This window comes from Biomphalaria glabrata, chromosome 18 (assembly GCF_947242115.1).
Source record: "Biomphalaria glabrata chromosome 18, xgBioGlab47.1, whole genome shotgun sequence".
NCBI lineage: Eukaryota > Metazoa > Mollusca > Gastropoda > Planorbidae > Biomphalaria > Biomphalaria glabrata.
Genome location: NC_074728.1, coordinates 6,979,794 through 6,998,862, shown reverse-complemented (window position 1 = coordinate 6,998,862; position 19,069 = coordinate 6,979,794). Strand labels below are relative to the sequence as shown.

Genomic DNA, 19,069 nt, shown 5'->3' with positions numbered 1-19,069 from the left:
TGCCCATGGCTAAACATACTTTATGGAACAAAGGTTTGATGATGGTTGTGCCTATGGGTGAATGGCCTCTATGGTACATAGCTTGTATAATACCTGTGCCTATGGGGGGAGCACCCTCTATGGTACATAGCTTGTATGTTTTTGAGGGTTGTGGTATTGTGATAACGTGTTGTTGTTTTTTCTTTAACACTTCATTACGGAAGCTTGTGTGTTTAATTGAGAATACACATTTCATTTTGACTCTCTTTAGATTACATATGCCTGCTTCTCAAAACTTACTTTGTGGATTTTATTAAGAAAATGTTACACATTTAAACTTTAATTTTAATTTGGTATCTTCATAACTTTCTTCAGTGCTTTCAAACCTTACTGTAGCATGATATGTGATTATTAAATTTCGGATGCAAATAAGGCAATGTTTTTACACAAAGACTAACGTACCTACGTTTGTTAAGGATGTATAAATATTTTTTTACTGATAACTACAGGGATATTACTCTATTTATAGTCTCTAAGGGAGATAATATAGCACAACTCCCATTAATTCGGGTGGAGCGGACTGGATATCCAGTCTCTACCTGTTATTTTATTTCTAAATAGTGTCTTTCTTTTCGGTGGTACCAAATTCAAACTGGCATTCGTACATATTAGAAGTACATTTATATATATTGATGTGGCGATTGTTGTATCTTAAAATTTCATGTCATAAAAATTAAATATTAAAAAGTCCGTAATCAGTCCATAGAGAGAATCTCCGTTAATTATTGCCATAGCCTAGTCTCCATGACCTCACTACCCAGCTGGCATTTTAGACATAATCGATAATAATAACACAGAAATATTATAGGGTCCAGTTTGTACTTAAAAAGCGTTTGCCTGATTCTTTATCAGAAGACCTCTATTTAATTAGAAAACCTCTATTTAATTAGAAGACCTCTATTTTATTAGAAGACATCTATTTAAATAGAAGACTTCTATTTAAATAGAAGACTTCTATTTCATTAGAAGACATCTATTTAATTAGAAGACCTCTATTTAATTAGAAGACCTCTATTTAAGTCAGAACTTTATGAAATGTGGAAGGAGAAACCCAAATGCTGATCTCACGATCGGATCTAACGATTTTGCTAGAAATTTAGCAGTTGATGTATCTCGCCGAGAAACGAATTACTTCCTCGTTGGTCACACGGGGAGAACTCTAGTTTGACCGCTAAAATATTTCAAAGAATAAAAAGAAATAATTTTCAATTTGGCTGTAAATTTGAGTAAAAACAAAAACACGGCGTAGTCATTTAGTGTACCGATAACTGAGATGCTTATTAAATTTTAAATTACGTATAGTTATTCAAGGATTATCTAATCTTTTCTTTTATGTTTACGTAAATTTAATATAGATGGCATTTAGATTCTATGAAATAAATGTACAAATAAATTATTAACCGATGATATATTTACCTCTGTCTTTGTGAGTGGCTTAGTTCGAACAAGGAGCTCACGCTGTCAAAGTCTGTGGTTCGATGCCCTGTTTTAGCTACAACATTTAAAAAAATATTTTATTTTTTGTTATTACATTTGTTTAATTTGTGAAATGGAGACATTGTCTGTTTACTAAAAACATATTTTTTAAATGTTTATATAGTTTTATTGTTAAACAGCTACAATTCGGTTCACAAATTTTATTTCAACACCTTAAAAACATTGTTAAGGGAATAAATTCATAACCAAAAAGAAGGTGTGCATGTTATCTCCCCTTATTTCTATTATCATACTCAAGAGAATCTCTTTCATTATTAACATTGTGACCTCCAATTAAAAATCGAGCACATATGAGATATGCTGACACACCCACAAGTACATCACACACATGCACACTCCTTCTCTTGCACATACTCACATCACACAATTGCCCATAAACAATTATTGTTTTAATTTCTGTTTCAAATTCTGGAAATTAAAACCAAAATTCATATTTTTTAAACAAAAAAAAACTGGAAAGGTGCTTTTAAAAACCAACAAAGTCCGATAGCTCGATGTGTCGGCTAAATTGAATTTCATTTAAAATTCATGCTACAATTACATTCAACAATTTCATGCGATTATTTCCCTTCTTGATGGCGTCAGAGCGAGGAAAGGAGGATAACTTTATTTTCTGGGTCAATACAATATTTTGACATTTTCTCTTGGGGCTTTAGCCAATGATGGAAGTTATAGTATTTCTTTTCTTGCCTTTTTTTTTCTCTGGAGTGTTTTTTTTTTTTTTTTTTGGCTGCTTTATTTCAATAACTTTATTATTAAAATTTAAAATTGTATGAATGATGTAATTAGATGATAAAATTATTTTTAAGTTTCATGTAATATTGAAATTGAAACCTAAAAAAATATAAATTAAAATCAATTAACATTTTCGTGTGACCGACGCAGACCGGAAGTGTCATGTCACCATAAGATAGAGATTAAATAAGACGAACGCTGTCGGTAATAGACATTTCTTTAAGTAACAAGATTCTCTAATGATCTAATCTATACAAGATAAAATTGAGTTTTTTTTACAGCTAGCTAGTGAACTAGTCCTATGTCTTATATGTCTGATGAACGACTCCAATAAAAAAATGCCAAAAGCAAATCTAGCCATGTGTAAGCATCAGTACATTTATACATTTTAAAAAAGACATCCCAATGTGTGTATCCTGTTTTACCAGTTACAGGATCACAAGTAGGCCTACACGTAACGCTTGTACTATACATGACAACCGTTTAAGAACCACTGTGGTAGAAATGAACCCTCTTCAGGCCTTGGTGGCGTCGCCACTGAATGGGAAACCTTTGACTGGTTCCGAATTTTTATCTTACGCTACATGTGATTCACCTCCCTCTTATGTCTTGTTTATAAGTTACAAAGATTGTCGGCTCCTCTGCGTTAAGACTAGAACATAAAGATTTAAAGCAACTTTATTCTATTTTCAGTCACCTTTTTCATGATTATTTCTTGTCACAGAAAAGTACACAGAAGCCAAACGCATAACGCACCACACTAAACTATGTACATTTGAATATTTATTCACATTTGCGTCTATATTGTTATTGTTTTAGTAAAATTATGCTGAGGTAGACTATTGTAGTCAAATTGAATTTCTATTTGATTGTACCAATAAAAGTCTCTTATCCTTTTATCTATTCTAAATACTCTTACATTGTAGCGTAGTTATTTCAGTCAACACGTATTTGACATACTCATTTTGTATTGCGCTTTTGGACCCGCAGTTACCTTGGCTAACGTTGTTGAACATTTTAAAGACATTCAACCCCCCAGTCCCCCCCCCCCATCCTCCCATCTCTACTAGGCGTCTGACATGATTTCGGAAGAGTAAATAAATAGACCCTTTACTGCATAGAATTTTGGAACCGTTGATACAGAGACCGAAGAAATGGGATACACTGCATTATTCTTATCGCCTTTATTGTAATAGGTGTGTGTGTGGGGGGGGGGTTCAGTGATAGTCCAATACTTAAGTTGACACATACAACAAGAACATACTCCTATAGTTGTTTTATCACCACTGTTTACCTTATAATCCACGAAAAACTGGAGTCAATAATCTTAAAATGCTTTATTCTTTACTTATTGATACGGTAGCTGGTAAACAGTCAGATCGATTTTAATAGAGTTAGGGTTTATCGAACTGAATTTTTTAAGTTACGAAACTTTATTTTAACAAAGATTATCTCATGTGATTGGACCAGCCTGTTATTATGATTAAAATGATTGCGTTTGCAAAGCAGTCCGATTAACCGGACTTAACTGTGAGAAGGTTATAAAGTTGCAAGTGGCTGGTTTTCTGAGACTTAACTGAACTTTCTTTACTCATATATACGACTTGCCTTCTAGAAGCAGGAGTCTGGTCTGGGAGATACAGACTGAAGTTGAATGACAACCCTCTCTATCCTCCCCCGCAACCTCATTTAAAGGGGCAAAGCCACGTGAGTGTAGCTACACAAGTTCCCTGTAATTGAAGGCAGGGAGGAATGCGCCCTAAACCCGACTGATCGACACATTATTGCATCTTGAGACGAGTTAAAGAACATATCGGGAAGAGCTTAAAGTCTTCCAGTCATTCACGTTAGCTTTCCAAGTCGGCTTATGATATATTTGTCCCCAAAGTGCTGACAGGGGGCAATAAGACTGAAGAAGGAAGAAGAGAGAGAGAGAGTAAGGGAGAGAGAATGAGAAGAGATAGAAAGAGTGAGAAAAAGACTGAAGTAGAAAGAGAGAGAGAGAAAGAGAGTAAGAGAAAGAGAGTAAGAAAAAGAGAGAGAATGAGAAGAGAGTAAGAGAAAGAGAGAGAATGAGAAGAGATAGAAAGAGGGAGGAAAAATAGGGAGGTAGAGATCAAGAAAAAAAAGAGAAAGATACACGGTGATAGAGAGGACGAGCTGAGAAATAGAGCGTAAAAGAAAAAAAAAGAGAAAAGAAAAAAAAAGAGACAGGAAGAATGAGAAATCGTAAAAAGGAAGATAAAGAAAAAAATGGTCGATGATGATAGACAAAGATTAGGGAAAAACGAAATTGAGAGAAAGAGAGAGCTGGGGAGAAAGAGTGCGAAAGAGATAGAGGCATAGCGAAAGAAGGAGATAGAAAGAGAGAAAGGTGAAATAAGATAGAGAGAGAGAGAGAGGTAAAGACATGATAGTGTAAATGGCTGAGATCGCAGATAGCGTGTGTGGCTGGGCTTGCAATGTCGTCTGCTCCTAACGAGTCTGAGACTTTGGCTTATCTCAGGACAGACAACTTGTTGGAGGGAGGGCGAGGAGGGTATATTTGATTATCTCCCCAGTTCTACAGTTCAAAGTATTGGCCATTGATTCCTAGGATCTACTGATCAAAGTATTGGCTAAGTATTCTTAGGATCTACAGATCAATGTATCGGCTATTGATTCCTAGGATCTACAGATCAGAGTATCGGCTATTGATTCCTAGGATCTACAGATCAAAGTATCGGCTATTGATTCCTAGGATCTGCAGATCAAAGTATCGGCTATTGATTCCTAGGATCTACAGATCAAAGTATCGGCTATTGATTCCTAGGATCTACAGATCAAAGTATCGGCTATTGATTCCTAGGATCTACAGATCAAAGTATCGGCTATTGATTCCTAGGATCTACAGATCAAAGTATCGGCTATGTAGTCCTATGATCTACAGATCAAAGTATAGGCTTCGAGTATTTCAGGACGCTCAAAGCTAGAAGCAATGCCAAAGGCGGAGCACAATGGGGGAACACTCCTCTCCGTCACCTCATTTCATACATGTACAACATCAGCCGTGCAGATTTCCGCCATAAAACGGGACCTTGAAGAACGGTGTGAGGAGATTGACATGTTTGTTGGGGCTTTCTCTCATCCCTCCAGGGCGGCACCCCAAAGGAGGTTCAGTTTTTCTTCCCCTTCGGCCTGTCTAACGACCGTTTCCGCCCGCATAAAAAAAAGTAAAAGTAAAATTTCCCTTTCAGACCTCGTGGTCTATAGGGCAGATGATGTAAAGGTCATCTGATTCTGTGGCCTACGATTAACGAGGGTGTCATATGGCCAGCACAACGACCAACCGCCTTTATTTTTCCCCAACTAATGTTAGGTACCCATTAGAGCTGGGTGGACTCAGAAGAGCCCAAGGATCCCGAAATAAAAATCCCAGTCTTCACCAGGATTCGAACCCGGGACCCCCGGTTCAGAAGCCAAGCGCTTTAACGCTCAGCCACCGCGCCTCCTTCCACCCGCATAGTGTATATGTAAAGTTTAATATCGACTTTTAATGACTGACGATCTGGGATTTGAACAAGTAGTGATCTTTAAAAGTCTTTTTTGTCCTTCCGTCTTGCCCATGTATTTAGTATTTGTATCTTTGTATCTAAATCTCGGCGTCCCATTTTTCTGAGTGCCGTGACAGGTACCAGGTGAGGAATTGTTTGGTGACGTTGAGTGAAGTCTCGAGAAGAGTTTGGTCTATCCATCATCAGTGTCTCTGCTTTCATTTGAAATGGTTTCGTGCTTTGTTTTTTTGTTTCCGTAGAGTAGCTTTGACTTCACAATGGTGTCAAAGAGCCTGATAATGATGGTGGTGCTTTATTTTGCTGAATATCTGATCTTCTTCTTATCTTATATATTACAGGCGTTACTTCAAAAAAAAGAAGATAATTAAGTCCTAAGCATTTCACATGTCACTCTAGTCATGCATGTTAATCAATGACTTAAACTCTGCTAAGTCGTTTGATTTCGTGGCTTCAGGCAACCCATTCCATTCTCTAATGGCACTAGGAAAGAAGGAGCACTTGTACGAATTTGTTTTAACGTATGGAATAAGAAATGTGCCTTTATCTTTGTGTCTTTCTGAGTATTTTATTAGTTTTTGTTTTTCTATTTGTAAGTTCTGGTTTAGTGTTTTAAGAATTATAGCTAATTTACTTTTTGTTCTTCTGTCTTTAAGTGTCTTTAAGTTCAGTGATTTTACTAAAGGTGTTACTCTAGTCAAATGTAATATTCGTTCGTTATAAATAACACTGCTATAATTTATATTTGTTCTAGTTTCTTAATGTTTCCTTGAGTTGATGTATAGAATATATTGTACACAGTCAAATACATTTTTTTGATAAACGTGCTTATCAGAGTATACTTTTAAAAACTCAGATTTTTTTTTTTGAAAGATGAGTTCCTGGTCGAGTGGTATGCACTCTTGTCATTTCTATGGTCCAGGGTTTGAACATTCTCTGCCTCATAACAATGAAAAAAGATCTGGGCTTAGATGTAATCATCTTCATCTCTGGGGGAACGTCCGAAAACAGGAGAAACAAATACAAAACAAATACAAAAAAAATTTAAATCGAAAACAATTTACAATCAGAACATTACGTTTCATTATGTCCTTCTTATCTTATATTATCTCATAAAAAAAAAACCTTACCGGTACTTCGAAAAAGAAGATGATTACGTCCTACATGTGTTCCTAGGTCAATCTAGTCATGCATGTAAACCAATGATTTATATGCAGCAAAGTTATTGGTTTCCCTGACTGACTCAGTCAACCACTCTAGTAGCACTAGGGAAGATGGAGCATATGTACATATCTGTCCTATCATGTCCGTCTATCCTAATTCTAATTATCTTCGTTTTTAGAATTTCTTGAACGACCTTTTGTCTTGTCTTTCGATTTATTATTAGCGGCATCTAAAAACTCTATTTCCTTCTTTAATTTTCACAAATATTACTGCTATACCCCAATCATCCACAATCTAATTATTGATATATCCATATATTACATACTATTATGTTATTAAAATCTCTAAAAGATAATGTAACACTTATGACATTTAATTGTAAAATATCACTAATCTCTCAGATCTCATCTTCAAAACTGATTTATCCAGGTCATTTCCTTTATTGACAAAAAAAAAGAGTTCATAGTTTCTATACTTTATTAATGAAGGCGGTATTTGACAAGGAGGCAACTGTAAGTCCCTTTAATCACAGAACATTAGGAAGAAGAAATATATTTGACATGTGTACGAAGAAAAAGAATTTGGTTCTACCCGCAAAAAAATCTGGATACTTCAAAGAAGAAGAATATTAACAAAAAAATGACAGTATGTCAATGTATACACACTTGTGTGACTTGAATTCCGTAAGATCAATATTATCCCATAAACATGGTCTACAGTGGATTGAAATTTTCTATACTTTTCAACGTGATTTTCATTGTCTGGTTCAGTCCGTTGGATTCTATGGTTTGCAATCTTCTTTGCGGATATAAAGAAGCGCACGGCTCGGAGACTAAGGTGGATATGTCAAGGACGTACTCGGCCAGGCCTGGTCAGAATGTGTGTCACGTGGTCGTCCTGATTCCTTTCAATAACGTCTCCGAGCTCAGCTGCCAGACTCTAATCCCGACCCTTAAAATCGCGGAAGAGAGCCTGAGCAGGCGGAGGATCTCCGAGTCATTCAGCCTGTGCTTCCATCTGGCGGACACCAAGTGCGACGAGCAGGCCGGCCCCATCGAAGCGTTCAACTACTACAGACTACGAACGGTCCATGTCTTCCTGGGGCCGCTCTGCGACATGATCATTGCTCCGATCGCCCGGTATTCCTCGTCCTGGGGGATACCAGTTGTGTCTCCCGGAGGGCTGAGCCATTCGTTTCACGACAAGGAGAAAAATAATTTTCATAGCTTGATCCGGCTGTCGGCAAACTACGACACAGCGGCCAAGTTTCTAATGATGGTGCTGGGCAGGTTTGGATACAAGAGAATGGCTCTGTTTTACACTATGGAGAGCTATGGAATCCAAAAAATGTACCTGCTGTCTAGCGCTATAGCTGAAGAAAGCAAACGCCAAGTGAATGTTACTCAGGACCAAAACCAGTACATCCATATTCAGAACGTCTCGCAGTACCTAATCAAAGTCATGTGCGCTGGTGAGTACCTGTATATTTACTTCACACACACATACATACACACTCTCAAACACATACACACAGAGTGCATCCTCCATTTTTCACAATCTGGTGTCGACAGCTTTCTAAAGTTCACTTCTTCAAATTGTGGTCGTTGGGCTTGTCAACCGCGTCCATAGAAACAGATGCCTTCAAAGATGGCAAGGTCTTAAAAGGGTACTTTTACTTTTTACCTTCTCTCTAAGTCTACACACAAAATAGCGGTACACAGAACATGATTAGGACTTTCTCTTCTGTATCCTAGATCAAACTACTAGACCGGGCCGGACTTTGGGTAATTGGAGGCGAGAGAATTTGGTGGCCCTAAATTTAAAAAATAAAAAAAAAATAAAAAAAACAGCGAAAAAATCAAATTACGCTATTTATTAAAAACCTGACTTTATTTTATATCTACATTGAGAAATAACAGAAATTCATCTATCGCGATTTCCGTACTAGAGACATAGCTAGGCTAGTAAACATAGAGTCATAGTGTTATACTATGTTTAAGATATGATCAAAGTTTCGCAATTTTTTTCTCCAAATTTTTTTTAGTCCTGTGCAAGGCCCCCACCAATTTGAGGCCCTAGGCGGCTGCCTGGTTCGTCTATGTCTAAGGCCGGCCCTGTAGCAGATTTAATCTCTAAACATTTAAAATAACTCTATCTTAACCATGTTATTGCAAAGAATCTTTCATAAGTCTTGCCCTCTTCTGTACCACTTATGTTAGTGTTGTGTATCATGTGTTATCTGTCAAGATCATTCCAAGATTCTATGCGTGTAGTCTGAGGATTGTTGCATTGGATGAAATTGTTTCCGTTTAATAGGTCACAATAGTGTTCTACTTCTTCTTTGTAATACTTCTTAGAGTTGAGTCGAAGACTCCTGGAACTCTTGGTCCACGGAGGCCTCCCTCCATCAACATTAAGACCCGCCACTTAAACCAAACCCCCTGTGATTGGTTTGCCCTCTTAGCCTCTTTCGAAATTTAAACTCTTTGTGTATTTATTATGTTTTATGTGGTACGTAGTTTATTAATATTGTTTGAACTTTCTTCTTTGTATTTCTTCGGCTCTTTTATGTTAGAAATATCTTGCTATGTGAAAAATGATAAATTGTTAATGAGGATAAAGTGGTCAATTACAGTATGCAACGATTCGGTCAATATAAGTGGTTAATTGCAGTATGTAAACAAGTGGGGTTGTGGTGGCCGAGTGATGAAGCGCTTGCCTGCCCAACAGATGGATCTCGAGTTTGAATTCCGTTAAAAGGGAGTTATTTTGACATTCTTAGGACTCTCTGAGGTAAACAAGCTGCAATGAGTACCAATGGGAATTAAGGACCGTTGGTCATTGTACTGGCCACATGACATCTCTCGTTCACCGTGGGCCATCGAAACAGATGAGTTCTACATCTCATGACCACAATATGTCTGAAATGGGATCTTTTATTTCTTAACTTATTACAATATGTCACCTTCTGCTTATTCACTATTACAAGCGAATGGTCAATTCATCAAATAAATCTTTTCCCTATAATTCGTACAAGTAATCTCTCTTGTTAAGTTACCTTGATGCAAAGAACGTGTTGCGTGAATCAGCCAAAAAAGAACTAATCCCTTTGCATAGTTTGAATATCAAATTAACTTGCTTGAATAGATACGCGTTGAACGTAATAATATTCTGTTTAAAAAAAAAACGTCTGCAATTTATAAGATAAGAAGATAATGTATATTCAATTTTCTACTGTTTTTCTCTTTGTTTCATTGAACATTAATGGGTTGATGTAACAGTTCCTTTTAGTTCAGACACTTAATGCAAACGTTCCTTAAAAGTTTATCTTCTAGTAAACACAGGTAACTGTTACATGACTGCCATACCACAGTGGAGATAAAGCAACTTCAGACAGGGCATGAATTCCACTTGAGACGGAGACTATACTCCCCCGGACAAGCTCGGCGCCCAGACAGCAGTAAATATTTAGATGATATCGACGTAGGAAGACCAGACTTTTAAACAAGAATGTAATCTCTACCAATTATTGTTGCTAACAATTTAAAAAAACAAAAAAACACAACTTTTTTGTTACTTATGAAACCGACTATCATTCCTGGACTCGTCTCTCAGTGCCAAAGCGGTGGGTGTGGGTTTATTGCTTTGCGTTTGAGTGTTTGTGTGTGTGTGTGTGTGTGAGGGAAGGGGCATATTAATTAAGGTGACCTTCAGAGGCATAGTGTGCAAAACGTGCACCCGGGGTTTTAAAATTTTATTGCTCCCCCCCCCATCTCATTTTTCATGAGCATGACATAGAAATATAGACTTATAAATAAAAGGTATTTAATAATAATATAATACTAATAACCTTAGAATGTATTACCTAACTAAAATATCTACAATAATTTGCGCCCGGGGAATTGTGCCTCCCCCCCCCCCCCACTACGCCTGTGGCACTAACGCTAGTCCACGATAGCTTTTTTTGCAAGCAAAATGTATGTCAGTAAAACAACTATGTGTGTTGCTATGGAAACATTAAGTTGTTTACAATAATAATAAGGAATTGTCTTCGTGTCTCAACATCAATGAGGAGTTCAGTATGTCACGTGGCTGGGAGGTCCTAACTGCGATCTACATATTTTGTCACATCCAACGCAGACATAGCCGTTGTCACGCGCAGTATAGGTTTTCTTTCCGTCGTGAGCGCCTGTCCTGGGCACTAGTTTTCCTTTTGGTCACAAATGTGAATCCCGCTGTCTTTGTACTAAATCTCCAGCTGTCTTGCTAGAAGGCAGTCAGTCTGCTGCTAGATGCGATACTCAATGTCAGTCTAGGCTGGTCTATAGAGTGTTTTCGGGAGGCGCCCCTCTATAGCGCCGACCACTTTACAGCTCAACGTAAAGCACTGGGTTTGGGATACGGTCGTCCCCCCCATACGGGATATGTGCTTCGCCCAGCGTAGATCTCCAAACTGTATGCGGGTCTGCGTGAAAGAGAGAAAGAAAAGCACAACGTTTACGCCTTGTTTCTCTGTTAACAGTACATAGAGCAGGGGTTCTCAACCTGTGGGTCGCATTTGCCAGGGGTCGCCTATAAAAATATGGATTATTAGTGTCCATTCTTCTATTGCAGTGTGTGTGTGGGAGGGGGGGTCGCGTCAGAGTGGGGGATTGTAAAAAGAGGTCGCCGAGCTTAAAAGGTTGAGAACCGCTGACATAGAGGGAACAAGATAGGGATAGAACGCACATACTTTAAAGTGTATGTATCGATTTGTTCACGTTCAGGGTATTCTATGTATAGGCGTATAACACTTGGTTTTCTTGTAATAGATTTGTTTTTTCATGGAAGTTTAACTGTCATGACATTACATTTCTCTTCTTCTTTCTGTTTTCTTTTTCTCTAATATAGACAACTTTTATTTTGTGCGTGTGTGTGTAGCATTTATTTGGTCATTCATCAAATCCATGTCTTGCCTTTTCTCGTCCCTTCTCCGGTCTCACCTTTCTGTCTTTTAGTGCGTTGGGTTTGACGTGTATTTAAATGTCTCTCCTTTTTTTTCTAAATTTTCTTTCTTTCCCTCTCTTTCTCTTATTTGTGTTTCTTTCTTTCGGGCTTTCTCTTTTCTTTTCTCTCTCTTTTACTATTTTTCTTTTTCTGTCTCTGTGTTGTCTTTCCAATTTATCTCTCTTTTTCTTTTTTACTTTGTCCTTCTCTTAATATCTCTTTTCTTCTTTCTTTTTTCTCACTCTCTTTCTCTCTCCCTCTTTCATTCTCTTTTGTTTCTCTCTCTCTCTCTCTCTCTCTCTCTCTCTCTCTTTCCCAGAGACACACACAATCTCCACACCTTGTCTACCTCACTATGTTTAAATGTAATAAGATACAATATGATGAGAATCTTCAATCTGATTCATTTTTTAAATTTGGTATCATTCACTTTCAAGTTTTCAAAGTACATTTTGAATAAATAACTTACCTTCTCCCCCCACCCCCGGTCAAAAAACACACAAACAATTTTCACAACATTTTGTATACTATTTGTTTGAAGACAGCTTTTGCTTATTTTTAAATTATTTTAGCTCTAAAAGCTTGGGCTGTTTTGATATAATAAATGTATTTGTAACATGGCATTGATCAATCAAACATGGCACTTATCATGTGACACGAAAAACATTTCCTCAAATCCGTTATTTGGATAGGTTCTTCTTTAATTAAGAGTTTAGTAATGCGCCAATGAGAAAATAACGGCTTTTTGTGTGTGTGTTCGGTTTATTAATTTTTTTTTTTCAAATTTCAAAAAAGTTTATCTTTACAAAAAACTATGATAAAACATCACAGATGTGATGACCTCTCGGACTCTCTGTTGTATTGGATGAAGTCCGAACCTCCATATAGAACAAATGGTCCGTGTTTACAAATAACATCATGCACATCCATTTCTTTCGGACAGTGTTGATTTTCGCCTTCATTCTAGGAAATGGCTGCTCGCAAAGGAATATTTCTGTTGCAACCTATCGCTCTAACCAAGATAGAAAGCGTCTTTCGGTTGCTAGTAGTTTTAACTCTGCCAATTGGACGAATTATGTCCTAGTTATATGTCCGGAAGAGGACATTTCGATACCCTTCAACTGTAAGAGGATACGGCCTGCTCTAGATCTGGCCATTAGGCGATTTCATGAACTGGATCTGTTAGATCCGACTCACTTAGTGTTCCACTTCGCCGATTCCAAATGCAACGACCAGCACGGTGCCTTGGCTGCCTTCGAATATATCATCAAAGGCCAGCTCCACTGCTTTTTGGGGCCTTCTTGCGACTACAGCCTCTCTCCCGTGGGGCTGTACGCCTCGTCGTGGAAGCTTCCAGTCATCACTTCCGGAGGCATCTCGCACGAGTTCAGGACGGACCCCCGCTATGCCACCTTGACACGCATGGGGACCACCTCCAAGAGTGTCATCGACTTTATTCTACTCCAGATGAAGCTGTTTCACTGGAAGAGGCTGGCCAACATATACGATGTGTCATACCAGAACAGCCACTGCAAACTGGTTCTGAGCTATTTCAAGGAAGTTAAAAAGAAAGGCGATATCTATGTGCATCCGGTATTCGCAAACCCAGGCGACAATGTCGAGGAAATAATGAAAAGAAGCGTGGGTACTGAGTACTCTGGTAAGTAACCATTCTTAGTATCTCTCTAAGAAAACTTTGCATTTCTGATCTATTCACATTTTAATGCTTACATCTCTTACACCCTAAGACACAATCCACTCTACAGCCTTTAATGCAAACTTCTATACAATCTTCGAAGCAACCTACTAGAGACTTACATACAATCTACCATTCAACTTTGGGGAATAGTGACTCATTGGTAAGGCAATTGCATTACTACCTGAAGGTCTCGGGTTTGAATCTTGATGATGACTGGGATTTGAATATTGGAAATTTTCTGACTCCCCGGAGTCGGTCTATTTGTAATGGTCACCTGATATTCACCCAACTCTAGTGGGTACCTGACGTAAGTTGGGGAATGTCAATGCAGTTGGTCGTTGTGCTGGCCACATAACATCCTCGTTAACCGTCGACCATAGCATTAGATGAGCTTTACATCATCTGCCCTAGAGATCGTAAGGTCTGACAAGGTACTTAATTTTACTTGACGATACTGTATTCAATACAACTTTATACAACCATTCATTATCCTATACAAGCTTAAACACATCCTACAATAATGCTCCAAGGTCTCTTTCAAACGTACACCTACACTGTATTTTTGTTCTAGGATTTGTTTAATGTATTCTCATGTAATTCAACTTGATTCTATGTTTTATAAGTTCATTAGTCCTATTGAAATTTAAAAATAAAATGTATCTATAATTATAGTAGTCCCAATGTTGTTGAAGAATGTAGACATAGTCATTTCTATCTATCAGTATTTCTATCACAATTCTTTGTTTTATATAAGTCTATTACAATCATTCGTCTCAAGTTAACACAATCATTACTATCAATCGTACGTAATAATCAAACAATAATTTGTTGACATGATATAATTCATCAATGGCCTCCTCCAGTCGTAGTACGACTATGGTTCATCTCAGAGCACACTTCCTCATGTGTCTGTGGAGCCCTATTTTGGAGAGACACTGCCGTCCACAGATAGCGCAGGTTAAGGTGGCTTTTGCTTCGGTGGTAGAGGAGCTGGCCGTTTTTCGGATTGTACGTTTTTGTTTAATTATATCGATGCTAATCACTCTTATTGTGATTAGAATACAGGACTACCAGAAATAGAGGTTTTACCAATTGGAAACTTATTTCTCCCCTCCCCTTTTCTCTGTCTCTCACTCTCTACTCTTTTTTCTCTCACTTTTTCAGCCCACCTTTGTCTTTCTCTTTCTTCTAATTATTTTATTACATTTTTTCTAAAAAGTTCCCCTTTCAGATCTTGCGATCTATAAGGCAGAAGATGTAAATTTATCTGTTTCTGAGGTCTACAGTTTACGAGGGTGTCATGTAGCCAGCACAACGACCTTACGCTTTTACTTTTCCCCAACTAAAGTCAGGTGCCCATTAGACCTGGGTGGACTCAGAGGCGTCCAAAGATCCCGAAATTAAAATCCTACTCTTGACCAGGATTCGAACCCGGGACATTTGTTTCGGAAGCAAAACGCTTTACCGCTCAGCCACCGCGCCTCCAATTCTTCAAATATGTCTTTTAAAATTCCTTTGTGTGTGACTCTTCAGCACTTGACTCTCTCTCTCTCTCTCTCTTTCACTCTATCATCAATCACACTTCAACTTACAGAACATAATTACAGCTCTAAAACGTCACTATTTGTTACAGTGGTTCAAGTCAAGCTGTAACGGAAACAGCGCCAAGGACAAAGAGCTGCCTTCCATGAAAACAACTTCTCTCTATTCTGCTCCTCCACCTCCATAACTATAACAAACGTCTGTATTCTATCAGCTACTCACTTACCGTCATTAATCTCAGTCACTCAAGCCAAACTGTACACACTAGTAGTTAATTATTCATTCACTTACACTTTGTAACTTGACAGCCTATGTTTGGCTTATTCTTATTCCGCCCATTTAAATCATGGCTCTGAGCGCCACTATCTATAAAATGATTCTAATAACATGAGTCTCAAATAGCCTCTGACAACCACTCCAACCCCTGGCTTTCGCGTGTGGCTCAGATGATGGGTCGAGCGGAGCTGTTTTGACTAACAGAGAAAAAGGATAGGCAACTACCTGTTAGTTTTAGACAGGAGGTAGCTCATTAACTGTGGTTGGCTAACAATTTAGGTCTAACTAGGAGAAGAATGTAACTGATCATTGATGTATTTAAATGCGTAGTTTGACATTTGGGTTCATAGTTTACGATTGTAGGCATAGGATGGATAAGCGATATCAAGTGTGCATTAAAATTCAGATATCTACTGTACAATGACAGATCAACTAGCGTCGTAGCTGACCAAATCAGAAGTTTATTACAATAATATTAATCCATCAGGGCCGGATTAAGAGTTAAGACTGCCTTATTAATCCTTATGGAAATAAGTTGTGGTTACAAGGACTCCTTTCTCATATACAGACAACACAACAGAAACATGCATATAAATAGAACAGACACAACATAACTGAGGGCAGGCGGGGCTACAGCCCCGGGGACTCCAGCCCCGGGGACTCCACAAGAAAGGTCCTTTACAAAAGGTATACAAATATATCCGATTTTAACTTTTTTTATCCTCATTTTTACGGCTGGCAAAAAATGTCGTGATTAAAAAGTGTCCCGCTTTAGCATGCCCGGAACAAGTAAACACAGCTCCGGATTTACGACATAGCGCCTACCAAGGGTCTTACGCTCCACAAACACGCCAATATACACTTTTTAAACTAAAATATGCAATTAAATATTTAAAAAAAAATGAAAGTGAGATTTAAAAAGCTCTATTTCTTTCTTCTAAAATAAAGCCTGCTTTCAGATCTAAGTATTTTTATTCATACGTGGATCTTTGTTCAAGTTTTCAAGTAATTGTCGGGGCCTCCACAAAAAATCCTGCCCCAGGGCCTCCACATTATTAGATCCGGCCCTGATATACATTGTCTTTGACACCACTGAATGCTATATAGTACACAAGTTGATATAGAATACATAAATTAATACAATCCATTGAACTTCAATAACAAGCTCTTTACTCCTTGTGTTAATACTACTACTATTACTACTACTATTACTACTACTATTACTACTACTATTGCTACTACTATTACTACTACTATTATTTTTTTTTATTTATAGACATGTTAACATTAAGTAGAAATAGTTTCTAATACAACTCAATTGTAGATTGACTTATTGACAGATTTTAACACTTACTATTTAGAGACAAACCGTCTCATCACTTTAGATTGAATTAGAATAACCCCCACACAAACACATACTTCTGGCCTCTGAATGTTAATATCACTTTTCTCACCACATCCTCCCCTCCCCGTGTCTACAACTACAAAAAAAAAAATAGTTCGACATAGACTTTAAAGAGATTCTTCAGTTCAATGTTAACATAAGCTCTAAATAAGCTCTATATCGCTTATGGTCGGAACCGCTTTTGCTTCATAAAGCTCTTTCACACAAGAATGGTGTTATCTAACGTTTGTAATCTCCACCCTCTAAACTTGTGCCCGAAGTTACCTTTGGAGTACACTAGCCTGAAAGGTTTTCAATAAATTGTCATTTTTAAGTTTAAAAAAAAGTATATATTAGATTTATTTTATTTTATACCAATTTTAGGAGCTATTGAAAAGTACTCAGGTAGCTAAAACAATCTTCCTTATCAAGGGACGTAATGCGTGTCGGCAATTCCATATTAAAAATAACTGAATTGTTTCCCTTCCATCACTTTTAAGTTAAGGGTTATAAACAATTGTTTTCATAATATCCTGAAATGTTTGTGTCACCGTTCTTTTATATGTTATGAATGTGGCTGTGGTTATCAATGTAGGCGTGGTGGTGACATTGGGTTCTTGTTACAAATCACAGAATAATGAAATGACGCTGGGTGTAGCAGATACAATAAGTTTAATATAACACCACATAGTGAATACACCATACAATTCGACCCAGGAATGGTCAGTATTAATCCAACAGTAATATACGAATATCACAACTTAGTACTTATTCTATAACCAACTACTTTAAACATCTAACTCTACTGCTTATATCTTAAGTGACTCAATACAAGTGCTTGCTACAAGATCTCTATGTGGACTGACTGCCTTTAACTCTCTGGTTCACCTAAGGTCAAAAGTGTTCACCTTAGTGCTACATGGGTTGTGAATAAGATTCACAATATGGAATTAACATACACAATACAGAATTAGGGTTTCTACTCTATGGCACCAACTTTGAGGTGGTGACATTACCTATCACCCCCCTTTTGAAAAAAATTTTGAAGAAATTTTTTTTCAGCTTGACGACATAATTATCATAAGTAGGATCAATTGGAATTCTTGGTGTCTATGAAATGTACAATTGCAGAGTTCAAATAGAACTACAAACTTGCAATAAAATATATAATATGACAGTGTTACACAAAATATTTGCTGAATCAAAAAAAATTCATACAAGGGCAAAATTCTCTAATTCATCATATTCTTGTAAGGCAATTCAAATAATTCTCTGAGTCAAATACTTAACATCCCAAATAATTCTTTACATGTAGTTCTAATATATACATCAATGTTCAAATGTGTTCAATATTTACAAGTCTTTTCATAATAATATGTGCAAAGTGTGACGAAAATTTCAATGACAATCTACTATGTCACAATGTGAAAAATTAATACAAGTTTTAATTCACAATATCTATTTATAAAAAAATCTTTGACACTATAGAAATGTTAGAAGTCTGGTTTTTGACACCAATAGTACAATATGTACATATCATGTAGAAAATGTTACAAGTAAGTCTCAATATGTAAGTGATAAGTATAGAAAAATTCAAAATATGTGTCAAAATTCAAGATTAAATTGCTTAATGAGTATTGTTACAAATTCAATGTATCCATTTACTTCAATGTGAGGTTTGACATCTCCATAAAAAATTGTTGTGCATTAATATTACACAAGTAAATATGTATAATTCAAGTATCAAAATATTGGATCAAAAGTATGAACATCAAATCAAAATAAATATCTTTCATAGTGCTTGTTGCATGCACCTTATGTTTCAATTAAGTATTTCTCCATATGACAGTTCAAACAATTTGTAGCTAGTAATGGCAAAAGTTTAATGTTACATTGTTTATCAAATAATTATTGTGTACAAAGTTCAAAAAACTCTTTTGTCAAAAAAAATTTAACTGAGAAAATGTGTCAGTTGTGATACAATCTTTGAGTTTACATTAATTTGTTCAAGCATATACATACAAGCATAACATCATAATGGTTTAGTTGTATTTATTTTAATCTGTTGTGAAAAAATGTGTAAGTCCAATTTAAAAAATAATATCAAGTGTCTCTTTCAGTACTTGAAATATCAAAAAGTTTGTACAACAATCTTCTTGTTTACATCAATGATTGTTACAAAAAATATAGTCCATA

At 36.9% G+C, this 19,069-nt stretch overlaps 2 protein-coding genes across 2 annotated transcripts in view; both read left to right on the top strand.

The window, feature by feature from the left end:
• The window catches only part of LOC106079805 (atrial natriuretic peptide receptor 3-like), a 113,182-nt gene extending 104,141 nt beyond the window's left edge, over positions 1-9,041 (top strand). The window contains exon 2 of the mRNA XM_056016973.1: positions 7,388-9,041. Within this exon, the coding sequence (XP_055872948.1) occupies positions 7,695-8,615 (921 nt within the window). The 5' untranslated portion in view covers positions 7,388-7,694 and the 3' untranslated portion in view covers positions 8,616-9,041. The remainder of the gene's footprint in view (positions 1-7,387) is intronic.
• The window catches only part of LOC106067685 (atrial natriuretic peptide receptor 1-like), a 486,432-nt gene that overhangs the window by 172,282 nt on the left and 295,081 nt on the right, over positions 1-19,069 (top strand). The window lies entirely within an intron of this gene.